This window comes from Hylobates moloch, unplaced genomic scaffold (genome assembly GCF_009828535.3).
Source record: "Hylobates moloch isolate HMO894 unplaced genomic scaffold, HMol_V3 SCAFFOLD_3, whole genome shotgun sequence".
Lineage (NCBI taxonomy): Eukaryota > Metazoa > Chordata > Mammalia > Primates > Hylobatidae > Hylobates > Hylobates moloch.
In genome coordinates this window covers 64,547,746-64,564,158 of record NW_026652278.1, presented here as the reverse complement: position 1 = coordinate 64,564,158, position 16,413 = coordinate 64,547,746, and the positions used below count along the sequence as shown (strand labels likewise).

General features: G+C 49.7%; 1 protein-coding gene across 5 annotated transcripts in view; it reads right to left on the bottom strand.

Moving 5' to 3' along the window:
- HK1 (hexokinase 1) overlaps window positions 1-16,413 on the bottom strand; it is a 127,963-nt gene that overhangs the window by 69,890 nt on the left and 41,660 nt on the right. Inside the window, exon 1 of one of the 5 annotated variants that reach the window (XM_032138906.2) lies at window positions 14,226-14,389. The exons of the other annotated variants lie outside the window; for them this stretch is intronic. Coding sequence (XP_031994797.1) covers window positions 14,226-14,288 — 63 coding nt within the window. The 5' untranslated portion in view covers window positions 14,289-14,389. Of the gene's footprint in view, window positions 1-14,225; window positions 14,390-16,413 lie in introns of those variants that run through there. 5 annotated transcript variants of the gene reach the window in all.

Below are 16,413 nucleotides of genomic sequence, written 5' to 3'. Positions count from 1 at the left end.
AAACTGCCTTCTGGCCTCACATACCATACACAGGAGCTCCGTGACATTTTAGAGTCCTCAGAACATGGCATTTCAGCAACTCATGGTGTCATTTTCATCTGTCCATTTGGCCAGGGCACACAGACATGCAGATGGTCCAAGAGCTCTCACACAATCCAAGGCAAAGGCAGAATGGCACTCAGGACCCCTGCCCAGGCTCAGGGCTCTGTTGTCTGCCTACTCTGTTAGCCAGGAAGCTGCCGTCCTCCACCTGGCTACTCAAGGTGTCTACAGGTGTGAGCTGGGTGAGTAACAATGATAACACCTGGCATTTGCACAGTTCTGTGCACTTTCCAAGTATTTCCTCGTCCATTCTCTCATTTGAAAAGTGGGAGCAGAGAACAAGGCAGGAATCATTTACCTCATCTGACAGATGAAATAGAGGCCAGGCCGGGTGCAGTGGCTCACACCTGTAATCCCAGCACTTTGGGAGGCTGAGGTGGGTGGATCACTTGGCCAGTTCAAGACCAGCCTGGCCAACATGGCGAAACCCGTCTCTACTAAAACTATAAAAAAAGTTAGCTGGGTGTGGTGCGGCGCTCCTGTAATCCCAGCTACTAGAGAGGCTGAGGCATGAGAACCACTTGAACCAGGGAGGCAGAGGTTGCGGTGAGTCAAGATTGTGCCAGTACACTCCAGCCTGGATGACAGAGCAAGACTCTGTCTCAAAAAAAGAAAAAAAGAAAGAAAGAAAGAAAATGAGGCCTAGGGAACTTGATGGTCACCTCACAATACTGCTCAAGCTGGATGGGTCCTTTCGAGATAATGGATTCCAGATGAGGAAACTGCAGCTTACAGATGAGGAAACTGAGGCCCAAGGATGCCCAGAAACCCACTGCTTTAAATGCAGAGTGCAAACTCCTTAGCCATGGAATTTACCATCTAGCAGAGCACTGTCCAACAGGAAGATAATATGAGCCACATATGCAATTTTAAATTTTCTACTAGCCACATTTAAAAAGAACAGATGAAATTAATTTTTTTTTAGATAATCTCTCTGTCACCCAGAATGCAGTGCAGTGGTGCAATCAAGGCTCACTACAGCCTCAAACAATCAAAGCAATCCTTCTGCCTCAGCCTCCCAAGTGAAATAATGTATTTTATTTAACCCAGTATATCCAAAATGTTGTTTCTACATCTAATCAATATCAGAAAAAAAAACTTTTTTTTTTTTTGAGACGGGGTCTTGCTCCATCACCTAGGCTGGAGTGCAGTGGGTCAATCATGGTTCACTGCAGCCTTGACCTCCTGGGCTCAAGCAATCCTCTCACCTCAGACTCCCAAGTGACTGGAACCATAGATGTGTGCCACCACGCCCAGCTAATGTTTTTAATTATTTGTAGAGATGAGGTCTCGCTATATTGCCGAGGATGATGTCAAGCTCCTGGGCTCAAGTGATCCTCTGGCCTCAGCCTCCTAAAGTGCCAGGATTACAGGTGTGAGCCACCATGCCCAGCCAATACTAGAAAACTATTAACAGGCTATTTCATATTCTTTGTGTCACATGAAATTTTTGAAAACCTGTGTGGAGTTTATATGCCACAGCACATCTCAAATCAGACTTGCTACATTTTAAGAGCTCAACAGTCACCTATGGCTGGCGCCTACTATTCTGGACACACAGCCCTAGCATTTCTGACATATCTCCATTATCAGAGCCTTGGGTGACAGTTTCTATGAGGAAGACCGCTGCAATGTAGAACACGCGGTAGCCGAAAAGAAATATCCTTCCTTCCCATCTTAGGTTTATGGCTGAGGCCCCTATAACACAAGACAGAGTAACAAGAACAATGCATACAAATTAATCTAAGTTTTTATGTGATGCAGAAGCCTTCATAAGGATATGAAGGTCCAAAGAAACAGGTAACTCTGGCCGGGTGTGGCGGCTCACGCCTGTGATCCCAGCACTTTGGGAGGCTGAGGCGGGCAGATTACTTGAGGCCAGGAGTTCAAGAGCAGTCTAATCAATATGGTGAAGCCCCATCTCTACCAAAAATACAAAAATTAGCCAGGTGTGGTGGCGCATGCCTGTAATTCCAGCTACTCAGGAGACCGAGGTAGGAAAACTGCTTGAACCAGGAAGGTGGAGGCTGCAGTAAGCCGAGATGGCACCACTACACTCCGGCCTGGGCGACATAGCGAGAACTGTCTCAGAAAAAAAAAAAAAAGAAAAGAAACAGGTAAGTCTGCATATTTCTCTATGTCAAGTTTGATGAAGAAGTGGATGATCATGAAGAAGTGTGACTGGAGAAAAGGGATATGATCTAATAGTGATAAACTGAAGAGAACTTAGCAGGCCCTGTTTGTTCAGATTCTTCTCTGTGTCCCTGTATCTCCAGAGATAAGGATGTCCCTTTCTTCTGGGTATAGGGTAGACACCTTCTTGAATGAGAGTCTGCATCAAGGAAGAAGGGAGGGGAAAGGTGAGAGACCTTCCTGCTTCTACTGTTTTCTCAAATGCCATATTACTATTTGGGGATAGTATGTCCTGAACGCCATCAATGGCTTTGGAGTCTGGAGCCCTGGACCACAGTTCTGGTTCTGCAGGCAAGGCAAGAATTGTCCACTGGCATTAGGGAGGTCTGTGTCCCCATCCTAGCTCTTCTGCTTTCTGGCCACCAAGATCACATGAATTCCACTTCCTGGGCCTCATCTGCCCCATATGTAAGATGCAGGAAGAAATTCCTACATCCAAGCTTGATGGAAGGATTCAACTAAAGTAAGCATCTGATTAAATCAAGTATTTTATAAATGAAGCAGAACTTTGTAAAGGTGAGGCAGTGTCTTTATCACAGCAGTAACCTGGGTCTCCTACTTCACTCACCACACCCACCCAGACAGGGTCCTAGAAGGCACCAGGAGACATCAGGGACATGAGGTCTGGGTGAATAACATGGCTGAAGACAAGCCCCATGTGTCAATCAATTGATGGAATCGACAGCTGCTTACAGTACCCCCAGGCAGAGGCTAGGAGTGGGCATCACAAGGAGCATTGAGGGGGCTTTCATGCAGGTTAAGCATTGCCCTCCTGGGGGTCCTCTTTTAAATGCAAACAAGAATGGGAGGAGGGAGACAAATGAAAAGGGAGATTTGAAAAACAGGGCAAATCCCTAACATTTCACTGTTAATGACCTTATTGGATCCATTTCCTTCCCAAATGGAAGGGGCTCATCAACACTAAGCAAATGGGGCTGGGGGTGGGGCAGCAGGCACAGGCAGGAGACACCGTGCTGGTGCTGGGGAGGGGCAAGAGTTGGGGGACAGGGCACCTGGAGGATCCTAAGCCGATTCCACCCCTCTCCCACCCCAGTCTTTCCCTCCTTGCATCTGTTTCCCTAAACTGCACAATGAGAGTTGGGTGTAATGGTGGAAAGAACATGGGTTTCTGAATCAGGGGATCAGCAGTAGTGTTCCTATCCCCGTCATTCATGAGTTGTGTGGTCATCAGTAAGTCAATTCACCACCTGGTGGGCCTTCGTTTGCTCATTTCTGAATGGAGTTGATGCCTTCCTCCTCAAATCGATTAAAAGCAGGGGCTCTCCAAGGAATTCATTCCTACGTATACACCCAAGAGACACGAAAGCATGTCTGGCCGGGCGCGGTGGCTCACACCTATAATCCCAGCACTTTGGGAGGCTAAGGTAGGTGGATCATAAGGTCAAGAAATCAAGAACATCTTGGCCAACATGGTGAAACTCTATCTCTACTAAAAATACAAAAATTAGCTGGGCATGGTGGCATGCGCCTGTAGTCCCAGCTACTTGGGAGGCTGAGGCAGGAGAATCACTTGAACCCGGGAGCCAGAGGTTGCACTGAGCCAAGATTGCGCCACTGCACTCCAGCCTGGCGACAGAGCAAGACTCCGTCTGAAAAAAAAAAAAAAGAAGAAGAAGAAAGAAAGAAAGCATGCCCATACAAAAAAATTCACACACAAATGTTCAGAGCAGCATTATTCATAACAGCCAAAAAGAGTGGAAGCAGTCAGGCCGGGCGCGGTGGCTCACGCTTGTAATCCCAGCACTTTGGGAGGCCGAGGTGGGCAGATCCCGAGGTCAGGAGATCAAGACCACGGTGAAACCCCGTCTCTACTAAAAATACAAAAAATTAGCCGGGCGTGGTGGCGGGCGCCTGTAGTCCCAGCTACTCGGAGAGGCTGAGGCAGGAGAATGGCGTGAACCCAGGAGGCGGAGCTTGCAGTGAGCCGAGATTGCGCCACTGCACTCCAGCCTGGGCGACAGAGCGAGACTCCGTCTCAAAAAAAAAAAAAAAAAAAAGAGTGGAAGCAGTCCAAATGCCCGTCAACTGACAAATGGACAAACAAAATGTAGTAGATAAATACAATGGAATGGAATAGTATTCAGCAATAAAAACGAATGAAGTGCTGACACATGCTACTACATGGATGAACCTTGAAGACATTATGCTAAGTAAAAGAGGCTAGACACAAAAGGCCACATTTTATATTATTCCATTTATATGAAATGCCCATAAGAGGCAAATCCATTAAAAAAGAAAAAAAAAAGTAGATTAGTGGTTGCCAGAATGTAGGTGGAGGGAGAAATGGGAAGTGACTGCTAACAGGTAGTTTTTCTGGAAGGTGATGAAAATATTCTGGAATTAGATGGTGGTGATGCTTGGACAACCTTGTAAATGTATTAGAAACCACTGAATTGTACACTGTACAAATGATGCATTTCATGGTAGGTGAATTATAACTCAATTGAGAAAATAATAAAAGCAGGAGCTCTGCAATCAGCCTTGATGAGGCTGAATGCTGGCTCTATCTTTCACTATCAGGGCCTCACAGTCTGAAATCACACCCACCTCACAAGGGCGTTGTGGGGATGAACTAAGCAAAGGCTCACGATGCCTTTAGCACAGTACATGGCAATGAATACAACAATGAACGTTGGCTTTGGTTCATATGAGTACTAGAAATGATTAAATAAGACCCCTGCTAAGAAAAAGAAAAGCCGGGCACCTAGTAGGCACTGAATGTCGCCTTCCCTGTAAGGCACCCTCGAGGTCTCCGAGTCTGGAGCCTGTAATCAGGCATAGACTCAAGATGAACAAGAGCCGACATTTTCTGCCTCACACAGGGACAGCTCAGCTTCTGTGTGCAAAGGGCTGAGCCGCGGACTTCACGGTTCAGTTTTCCCTGCCACGTGGGTACAGCCACCATCTCCTTTTACGGAAGACAGTCTGAGAGGCTGCTGGCTTCAGTTTTCTCTGAGCAGAGCTGGGCACATTTATGCAACAGATAAGTCTGCCCTACCCGGGTCAGATCCACCCAGGAAGAGAGAAAGTGTGTGCAAGTGAAAGCTCACAAATGTGTGTTTCAATTCCCAGAAAAGCTTAACAGAGTCACCCCACAGTACCAGGGGCCATGGAGAGCCATCCTAAGCCTTTCCCTGCATCAACTACCCCTCCCCAGTGCAGATATCTCAGCAGCAGCAGTCCACGGAGCTGTCAACTTCACTCCGTGGGACTCTGAAGCAAGGACTCTGATAAGGTAACTCAGGAAATGGGCTAATTTTAAACACAGCTCAAATACTGTGATGTGAATGGAAACGACTGAGGAAGGAAACAGACTAAAACTCATTTATTACAAATTTGCAAAGGTTTGACCATAACAAGGGTTGGTGTGGAACAAAGGCAACCTGCACATACTTCTGATGGGAGTGTGAACTGGCATGACCACGGATGGCAACTTGGCAGAATCTCGTTTATGGGAAAATGCACACATTTCTCCACCTGGTAATCTCAGCCCTAGAGCCTAGAGAAACTTGTGCATGCGCTGAATGAGTTGTTCTAGAGAAAGTTCACCAAGGCATTGTTTGTCACTTGAAACATTAGAAACACAAATGCCCATTAAAAGCAGAATAGATGAATTAACTGTGGAGCTTTTATACTCTGTAAGAAACCAGAGCAGTTTAATGAAACAGTTACGTAGATCAACATTTTTTTAAATCTCAAAAATAAAATGTTGAGCTAAAAGAAAGTAAATGGCGGAAGGATACGTACAGTATAGCACCATTTATAAGAGTTTAAAACTGGCTGGGTGTGGGGGCTCACGCCTATAATCCCAGAACTTTGGAAAGAGGCCTAGGCAGGTGGATCACTTGAGGTCAGGAGTTTGAGACCAGCCTGACCAACATGGTGAAACCTCTACTAAAAATACAAAAAAATTAGCCAGGTATGATCTCAGCTACTCAAGAGGCTGAGGCAGAAGGATTGCATGAACCCAGGAGGCAGAGGTTGCAGCTGAGACTGCGCCACTGCACTCCAGTCTGGGCAACAGAACGAGATTCCATCTCAAAAAAAAAAAAAAAGTTTAAAACCACACAAAGCAATACCATATATTGCTTAAACACATAGTCAGTATAGCACCATTTACAAAAGGTCAAAACCATATATCTATAAAGCAATACCATATACTGTTTATAGACACATGCATATGTAATAAAAGCGTAAAAACATGCATGAAAAGATAACACCAAATTCAGGACAGAGGTCACCTCCGAAGAGAGAAGCAGCAAACTGTCTCAGAGATGGCACAGAAAGGGCTTCAACTGTGTCTGTAATGTAACTGTAATTGTGTCTATAACTTCTCAAGCTGAGTAGCAGACTCAGAGGTGTTTATGTGAACCTCAATCTTCTTTTATGTGCCTCAAATATTTCATAATAAAAAATTAACTCAAATGTATTGATTTGTGAGGGACAGTATTAAAATACAGGTTCCAAGGTAAAACATTAAAATCAACAAGGACAGGTTTTTCTTCTAAAAGAAGGAAACAGAGGAAGCAAGAAGAGCCCTCTGAATCCTATTCCTGATTTTCTTTCGACCTTAGAAAAATGTTTTATCTCCTCTGGATGGGCCTTCAGTCTCTGTTTCTAAATGGGGAATAAATTGCTTGCCTTCTGTCTGCAACACACAAGGCAGGCGGCAGGATGCCCTGGGGCGGGAGCCGTGCTGGGAAGCCCAGGAATAATACTTCCTGTACCAACAACCTCACTGAGGCTTTTGAAAGAGCATATGAAAGCATACACACACCTACACATATGTTAGTATAGTTGTGTGCAGAAACATTTATAGTGTAATCTCAATTATATATATAATCTATACCTGACATGACACTCACGAAGTGTTCCAGGATGCCCAGAGACGTCAAGCCATTAAAAAAAAAAGCGGCCCAGCACGGTGGCTCACGCCTGTAATCCCAACACTTTGGGAGGCCAAGGCAGGTGAATCACGAGGTCAGGAACTCAAGACCAGCCTGGCCAACATGGTGAAACCCCGTCTCTACTAAAAATACAAAAAATTAGCTGGGTGTAGTGGCAGGCACCTGTAATCCCAGCTACTAGGGAGGCTGAGGCAGAAGAATCGCTTGAACCTGGCAGGCAGAGGTTGCAGTGACGTGAAATTGTGCCACTGCACTAAAACCCAGGCGACAGAGTGAGACTCTGTCTCAAAAAAAAAAAAAAAAAATGCAGTCCCGGGGCAGTGGCTGGCACCTGTAATCGCAGCATTTCAGGAGGCCTAGGCGGGCAGATCACTTGAGGTCAGGAGTTCGAAACCAGCCTTGCCAACATGGTGAAACCCAGTCTCTATTAAAAATACAAAAATTAGCCGGGCATGGTGACAGGCGACTGTAATCCCAGCTACTAGGGGGCAGGCGGGGCGGGGGAGGGGGGGCGCGCTGAGGCAGGAGAATCACTTGAACCCAGGAGGCGGGCAGGAGAATCACTTGAACCCAGGAGGCGGAGGTTTCAGTGAGCTGAGATCACGCCACTGCACTCCAACCCAGGCTACAGAGTGAGACTCCATCTCAAAAAAAAAAAAAAAATGCAGGCCAGAGGCATTGGCTGGCACCTGTAATCCCAGCTACTCAGGAGGCTGACGCAGGAGAATCGCTTGAAACCAGGAGACAGAGTTTGCAATGAGCCGAGATCACACCACTGCACTCCGGCCTGGGCAACAGAGCAGAACTCCATCTCAAAAACAAAGAATAAGAAAATACATGGCCGGGCACGGTGGCTCACACTTGTAATCCCAGCACTTTGGGAGGCCGAGGCAGGCGGATCACGAGGTCAGGAGATCGAGACCATCCTGGCTAACATGGTGAAACCCCGTCTCTACTAAAAATACAAAAAATTAGCCAGGCGTGGTGGTGGGCGCCTGTAGTCCCAGCTACTCAGGAGGCTGAGGCAGGAGAATGGCGAGAACCCAGGAGGCGGAGCTTGCAGTGAGCTGAGATCACGCCACTGCACTCCAGCCTAGGCGACAGAGCGAAGACTCCATCTCAAAAAAAAAAAAAGAAAATACACATTTTTGTGACAATTAATTTGACTCCACCTTACAAAGTTTCTAAGTATAATATCCCTGATGTGTACTGTTTACCAGAAGTCAATGTTATTTCCAGAAATCAAGACCTATCAAACTGTAAAATTTTTACCTATTTTTCTTTAAGATCATATACAATGAACACAACCCAGTGTATATTATTAAGTGGTTTCAAAAGATCCCGTTGTTAAGGTTTATTAGGCCAGAAGGCAGTGGGCACCTGTCCTGCTACTCCAAACAGACTAACACATCCCCAGAACTGGGGATGGGAGCAGCTTCCTGAAGCACTTAAGGAGCTGACATCTGCAGCCTAGCTGTAAGCAGTTCCTAGCCTAGGGATTTCCCACCCAAGGTATGACCACACCACGCTGTGGGCCCTCATAGCCCATATGCTTTGCATATGTAACACAGCAAATACTTTATTTTTTTTATTATTATTTTTGTTTAGATGGAGTCTCGTTCTGTCACCCAGACTGGAGTGTCAGCTCACTGCAACCTCCGCCTCCCAGGTTCAAGTGATTCTTCTGCCTCAGTCCCCCAAGAAGCTGGGACTACAGGAATGAGCCACCACGTCTGGCCACCTTTTTTGTATTTTTAGTAGAGACGGGGTTTCACCATGTTGGTCAGGCTGGTCTCGACCTCCTGACCTCAAATGATCAACCTGCCTTGGCCTCTCAAAGTGCTGGGATTATAGGCATGAGCCACCACGCCCGGCCAGCAAATATTTTATGCTCCATGAGAACTGGGACCATTTCTGCCTTGTTTATAGTTGTCACTCCAGCCTAGCACAGTCCTCTGCACATAATAAAAAAATCAAACATATTTTAAAGAAATGATTGAGCTCCTGTGATCAGATTTGATCTTCAGGGTTTTCAAATCAATAAGCATACTTAGGGAGGCCAAGGTGGGAGGGCTGCCTGAGCCCAGGAGTTCAAGACCAGCCTGGGCAATATGGTGAGACCCTGTCTCTATAAAAAAATAAAAACAAATCAATAAGCAGGTGCCAGCAGTCTGACCACAACTGATTCCTGGATGCGGAGGGATACAGCTCCCTGTCTTTATCCATGTCTTCCCTGGACCTTCTCAAGCATGCTCAGAGCTGATTCCAGTGGCTAAATCTGTCCTCCAGGAATCCCTAACTGCAGACACACACAGACAGTCCCAGTCATGCCAAATCAGTCTTGTAAGGGGAAAGCTGCCTATGTCTTCTCCGGAGAACAGTAGGAGCGTGGGAGCATGGCACAGCTTGGCCAGATGTGAAAGCACCTCACAGCCACACTGCCTGCCAGTTTATTCCTTCACGACATTCCTAAACTATCTAACCAGATAAAGTGATGGGGCCTCTCTTGGGAGAAACCCTAGGAGTATCTAAGGTAGAAGAGGCAGGAATTATAAAATCAAGATTCACCAAGAAGCTCTCACTGAATATTTGTACAACATCAGAATTGAGAGGTTATGAGACACTTCTCGTAATTTTTTTTTTTTTTTTTTTTTTGAGACAGAGTCTCGCTCTATCATCCAGCCTGGAGTGCAGTAACACAATCATAGCATCACAGCTCACTGTTTTGGCATCAATCTTTTGGGCTCAATCAGCCTCCTGAGTAGCTGTGACTACAGGTGTGTGCATGCCACCAAAGCAGGCTAAAAAAACAATTTTTTTAAGATGAGGTTTCATTTCGTTGCCCAGGCTGACTTTTCATAATTTTTTCTTTTTTTTCTTTGCCACTGCAAGAACCCACAGATTTTTCATAATTTTCTTTTTTTTTTTTTTTTTTTTTGAGACAGAGTCTCACTCTGTTGCCCAGGCTGGAGTGCAGTGGCATGATCCTGGCTCACTGCAACCTCCACCTCCCGGGTACAAGCGATTCTCCTGCCTCAGCCTCCCGAGTAGCTGGGACTTCAGGCACATGCTACCATATCCAGCTAATTTTTGTATTTTTAGTAGAGACGGGGTTTCACCATATTGGTCAGGCTGGTCTCGAACTCCTGACTTCATGATTCACCTGCCTCAGCCTCCCAAAGTGCTGGGATTACAGGCATGAGCCACCATGCCCGGCCAGGTTTTTCACAATTTTCTAACTCTCCCCTCTCTCACCCCTGAGCAATAATGAATGGGCATTTTTTTTTTTTTTTTTTTTTTGAGACAAAGTTTCGCTCTCGTTGCCCAAGCTGGAGTGCAATGGCGTGATCTTGGCGCACCGCAACCTCTGCCTCCCAGGTTCAAGTGATTCTCCTGCTTCAGCCTCCCAGGTAGCTGGGATTACAGGCATGCACCACCACACCCAGGTAATTTTGTATTTTTAGTAGAGACGGGGTTTCTCCATGTTGGCCAGGCTGGTCTCGAACTCCCGACCTCAGGTGATCCACCCGCCTTGGCCTCCCAAAGTGCTGAGATTACAGGCGTGGGCCACTGCATCGGCCTTTTTTTTTTTTTTAATGCTTGCTTTTGCAGCTGGAACACATGGGCTCTAAGGAATGTACCTTGGGCAGCCTACTCTGCTAAGCCTACTCTCCCCTGTCTTCCTGGGCCAAGTACGCAAGGACTCCTGAGTTCGGCCACTGGACAAATCACACCTGTTTGCTCACCTACTAGTGGAAATCACTTAGCGTTATGGGGATCTCACCCAGAGAAAATCCACTGGCATTTGCTCACCATTCTGACAAGCCTGGAGGAAAGGAAGTCTAATCTTTCTTTAGAAGCCAAGTTCTGACCTTCCTGGACCCATCTTCCCTTTCTAAACAAACAGAGCACTATGCAATCCTTCACCCTGCTCCAAGCTCCTAATGGCTAAACTGAGTGGAAGAAGCTGGCGAGATGAGATGCATGTTTAAAGTTACTTAGAGGTCAAAGAACCCAGCCTCTAGCTGCAGAACTAGCAGATGTCTGGGATTCTGATGAATGGAATCCTTCACAAGCACACATATGCCTCCCTTTCCTCCTAAAGGCATTAGAAGAGTGAAAGGAATATATGTGTTTTGTGCTTAGCTCAGCCTAATGCCAGGACACCCTCTTCAACAGCACCCATTAACCAATTTATGCAGATGCCGTCGGATAATGGGGTTCCAAGTTGGGAAGTCAGACACCTGAACTGTTTCAACCCAGGATATATTTTTATGGAGTTGAATTACTGATGTGCCTCATAGGCAATGAGGAGAGAAATGACACCCTTTTCATGATCACGTTTGGATTCTAAGCAATCCCAAAAACTTCCCCATCATGGTCCCCACCTTCCCTTCTCCTACCTCTGGCTCTGAGGGCAAGAAGATAGATGAGGATTACTGAGGGATGCCAGGTCTCCAGAGCCCCGGAGGCTGCCTACAGCTGGAGGGCTGAATCATCATGGCTGCCCACGCTGGGGGGAACCATCCTCAGCAGGTCCCCGCTGGGAGGCAGGCAGAGTCCAGCCCCATAGGAAGAAAAGGGGGTCCCGCACCTTCACCTAGCCTTTTCTATGGTGAGTGGTAGGTGGAAAGAGCTGGTCTCTAAGAAGTCCCGGACCCCAGAAGAGCAGATGTGGTCCCCCAGCATCTGCACACTTGGGCAAAGCTGAGTAGGTCACTGGAGCAAGTACTCACTATGTCACTGTCCTTAGAAGGCCCAGGCTGGAGTGCGGTGGCGCAATCATAGCCACGACCACACCCACAGATGGCTGTGCCACACAGTCCACTATGCAAAACGAGTGGACCCCCTGGCAGGAATCCACATATTCCCCTATAGAAAGCAGCATAGGAAGTCCGTGGTGAGATGCAAGCAAACATCTTGTTTTTAAGAATCCCCTTGACAATATCTGGTGGAAACCTTGGCCTTAAGACCATCCTCCAGCAAGGTTCTCGGGGAAGAGAAGGGAAGAATATCAGAATCCCAACCTCGGAGTGAGGAGGGATGGAAGGGTCAACTGAATCACACACTCAGGTACCTACAGGGGCCTAGGAGATAGACTGTGCATCCATAGATGTGAATTGAGCCACCCACAGGAGTGGAGAGCTCTGGCCCCACCCTAGACACTGTATGTCTGAGAAAACATGTCCCACTGAATGGAGTCCAAACCTCAGCCCAGCTCAGCTGCTGGAGGCCACCGGCAGCCAACTGCCAGCAGTCTGTTGTGGGTGGTGGTGGGTGTGCACACCGGAGGTTTACAAGGTCACCCAGGCACCCCCCAGCCCAGCAGCCCACTGTCTTGAGCTATAAAGGACACCACGTGCAGGAGGACAGTGAACTCTTGGCTTCAGGAAGCCTGTTCTGGGCACTTTTTGCCATGCCGGGAGAACTGTCTCCCTGGTCCAATGGGAAGAACATCAGTGATGCACAACACCATTGGAGAAAACTCATGAAATGCACACACCCGCACGCACGGCTCCTGAGTCAGTGGCCAGAAGGAAGCTCCAGGGTGCTCCATAGGAGCAAGTGTTTCGAGTGCCACGGTTTGACAACCCCAGAGTGCTTAAAGCCATAAAGAACAATGGCAGATGGCATTCCCAAGCCTATCTCCTACCTACCTCACTGGCGGTCCCCACCCATCATGGGATCCAAGATCACAGCAGGGTCTCCAGGGGCTTCGTCTCTCAGTACCCACTCCCTCTTGGAAGCTGACCTCCGGGAGGCACCCGGTGAAGTTCCTGGATGGAGGAACTGGGAGACCTGGATCCCCCTGACTGGCTCTGCTTCTAACTCACTGGGTGACCTTGATAAGGTCGCTGCCCTCAGCAGGCCTGTTTCCTATGGTGCCAGATGAGGGAGTCGTCTTAGATGCACAGGAAGAGGAAGGAACACCCTATGGCTTGCGGGGCAGAGAATCAAGGCCTGTCACTCCTGCCTTTCACCTGTAGAACTCCACCTGTCTGAACTCCAAAGTCAAGATGGCTTTGCCAGTCCATCCCAGCTAACCCCAGCAATAACGTCACCACATTCAGGGTGGGTGGGCCTGGAACCTGGACCAGACCTGGCACTGATAAAATGGGCGTCTTTCCCTACGGCTTAGGCTGTTTCTTTAAAATATGGTAGCACAGCTGGCAGAAGGGACAAATACACCTTTAAGACCTGCCAGCGGACAGTATTTTACACTAAGATGTCAAAGGCAACAACACCTCAGGACAGGAGGATGCATGCGTCCAAGTGCTAGAACAAGCATGCCACAGGCATATGCGTCAGGCGTCCACCCAACTCAAATGACCAGTCTCTTATTTGAGCTCCTGTGCTGGCTAGAAATTACAGCTTAAGAGGAATAAAAAATTCCATTCAGACGTGCAGCTCCAGACACGAGGCCTACGAGCAAAGTTTCCGGTGGCCTCGCCGCCCCTCCCCGTTCCGGGAAGCCGGGCGGGTCACCTCGTCCTCAGATTAACGAGCAGCTCAAACAACTGGGAGAGTCTGGTGACAGCTTCTCCGGGGCATCCGACACCCTCCGCCAGGAACCCCAAATATGGGAGGCCTGGCCTCCAGCCAGCACCCCCGCCTGCTGCTCGATCACCTCCCCAGCATCTCCGTGATCACACCTCCTCCCACGGCGCTCGGACCCTCCCAAACAGGCCCTGCGGAAGGGCCCACCGGCCACCTCCCCGCACAGCCCGGGGGCCTATCTGACATCCAGGGCCCGTTTCAAGGACACTGCAGCAGGCAGCCCAGTCTCGGGGGTCTTCCGCCCGATTGCCCCCCTCCCAAAAACACAGACAGTGACAATGCCGGGAGAATCGAAGGCGAAGCCTTTCCTTGCGCCCTGCAGTCCAACTCGATGCTGGCCCGGAGAAGGCCGGGCGCCGGAGGATGGAGGTGGCGGAGGCGGCGAGCGGATGCCGGAACGCAAGGCTGCGGCCAGGACCAGCGGCGGCGCGGGCGGAGGCTCACCTTTTTGACCTGGTCATCCTTCAGCTCCGTGAAGTAATAGGCCAGGAGCTGCGCGGCGATCATGCTGGCGGTCGGGGGCGCGGGGCGGCAGGCGTGGAGCCGGTCGGTCCTCCGCAGCCTTGGCAAGCTGTGGTCCTCCGGCGGCTGCTCGGCGGCTCCTCCTCCTCCTCCTCCTCCCCCGGCTCCTCCCCCTCGGCTCGGGGCGCGGCGACAGCTCGCGCGCTCCCGATCTCCGCGCTCCCGTCCCCTGGAGGGTGACAGCCGCCAGCCGGCCCACCTCCTCCACGCCCATTGGCTGCGGCGCGCCTCTGCAGCGCCGGGCGGTGGCGTCCGGGCCGGGGAGCCGGGACGCGGCGGCCGCTCCCTCCCGCGCCGGAAAGGGGGCGGGCGACGCAGCGAAATCCCCCCCGACCCCGCATCATCCTGCACGTCCCCCACGTAGGGAGCCGATGCGGGCCTTCACGCGTGGCGGCGCCGTGCCCGGGCGGGCCGGGCCAGGCGGGGAGGTGCGAGGCGCAAGCAGGAGGCACCGCCCGGCTCGGCCGGGACGAGAAGCCCCTAGGGCTAGTCGAGGGACTGGCAGCCCCGGGGGCACGAAGGCAGTCCCACTCCTCGGAAATGAGGGCTCGCCCGTAGGAGTCCGGTGGACGCAGAGGTGCCGGAGGGGACTTGCAGAAGTGGGCGTGGAAAGCGGGCGGAAGCGGGAGCCCGCGACGCTACGCGGTCCTCGCACCCGGGTCCCGCGCCTGCCTCGCCCAGGCCGAACGCGCCGGCCTACCTGGGTCTTCAGCGGCAGTGCATCACCCCTCCCCGGCCTGCCCCGCCTAATCTCCAGCTGGCAGATTTGTACTGCTGAACCCAAAGCGACACCCCAGAGCACCCGCCCCCGAGTCACTGGCTCCAGTGGCTCTCCCTCAGGGCGCACTCCCTCTGGGCGGGACTTGGGCCACAGCTCGTGGCCTGTCCCCATCCTCCGGGCCTCTTCTTGCTCTTGGGCATCCAGGCCCACTGGGACTTGGGGCACGGTTCAGCCCCCCCTCCCAGGTGCCACGTTTTCTACTTTCCCAGAGGAAGTTAGGTAGGATGGGAGGAATCCCTAGAGGTGCTACCAGGACAGCAACTTTAGGATTCTTAGATTAATTATTTCTGTGTTCCTGAAGCCTCCAGGAGCTTTAGTGCCTTACAAAATGACATGTAATGAGCTCAGATATACAAACAAGTTGTTGCTATTCTGATTGGACAGGTAAGGAAATTGAGGCTCAGTGAGGCCTCAGTCTTGCTGGACTTTATACAGCCAGGAAGTTGTAGACCTAGGATTACAGCTTGGATCTGTGAGTCTTTGAAGCAGGTGCTCACCTCTAGGGTTTGCTGTGGTCCCAGTTGTATAGAGCCCCTCTGCCTAAATAGGTCACTTTCCTGCAATCAAGTCTGCACCATATGGTGCCCTGAGATCCAACCCCCAACCTCTACCCTAGCTCTTGACTTTAGGAGTCCCTAGCCCTTGACCAGGCCTAGCAAAGGTACAGTCAAATCAGAGGGAGGGATGACGTAGGTTCAGGAACCCCAGGGGCCTGACAGCCACCATCACCCACAGAAAAGGAGGAGCTTAGATGCAGTCCTGAGGCCAGAGCTTCCTGTCCAGGTCACAGTCCCCACCCCCTGCCTTAGGGCCTATGCAGAGGGGCATCTCAAATCACCTCTGAGACTGTGTCTTCATCCATAAGATGAAGACACTAATGCCCACCTCACCTCCCCTTGATTGTTGTGTAATACTGTACGCAAAATACCCGCACATAATATACACTTAAGGAATGGTAGGTATCGTAGAACTGACTGAGAAGTTAATGTGGTTAAAGCTTCAGGGACTCTCACTTTCATTCCTACCCTTCTAGGCCCTGGGAGGGCCTAGCAATGTGATATTTGTATATTTATATTTGAATTATTTTCCATAGAGAGTGCCAATTTATTTAATTTTCAAGCCTGACAAAACCTGGATTTGCCCTGGATCATAATTATAAACTAGGAAGAGAGAGATTTTCTGGCACACATCAAACATTTGGAACTACCTACATGGCCATTAAGCAAAATGGAGTGAATGAGAACAAGATGGTTGTTCTCAACTGCCATTTCATTTGAGTTCTGCAGATCTGCCAAGCTCACAAGGCTGGAAACTCCTTGAGGATGGAGG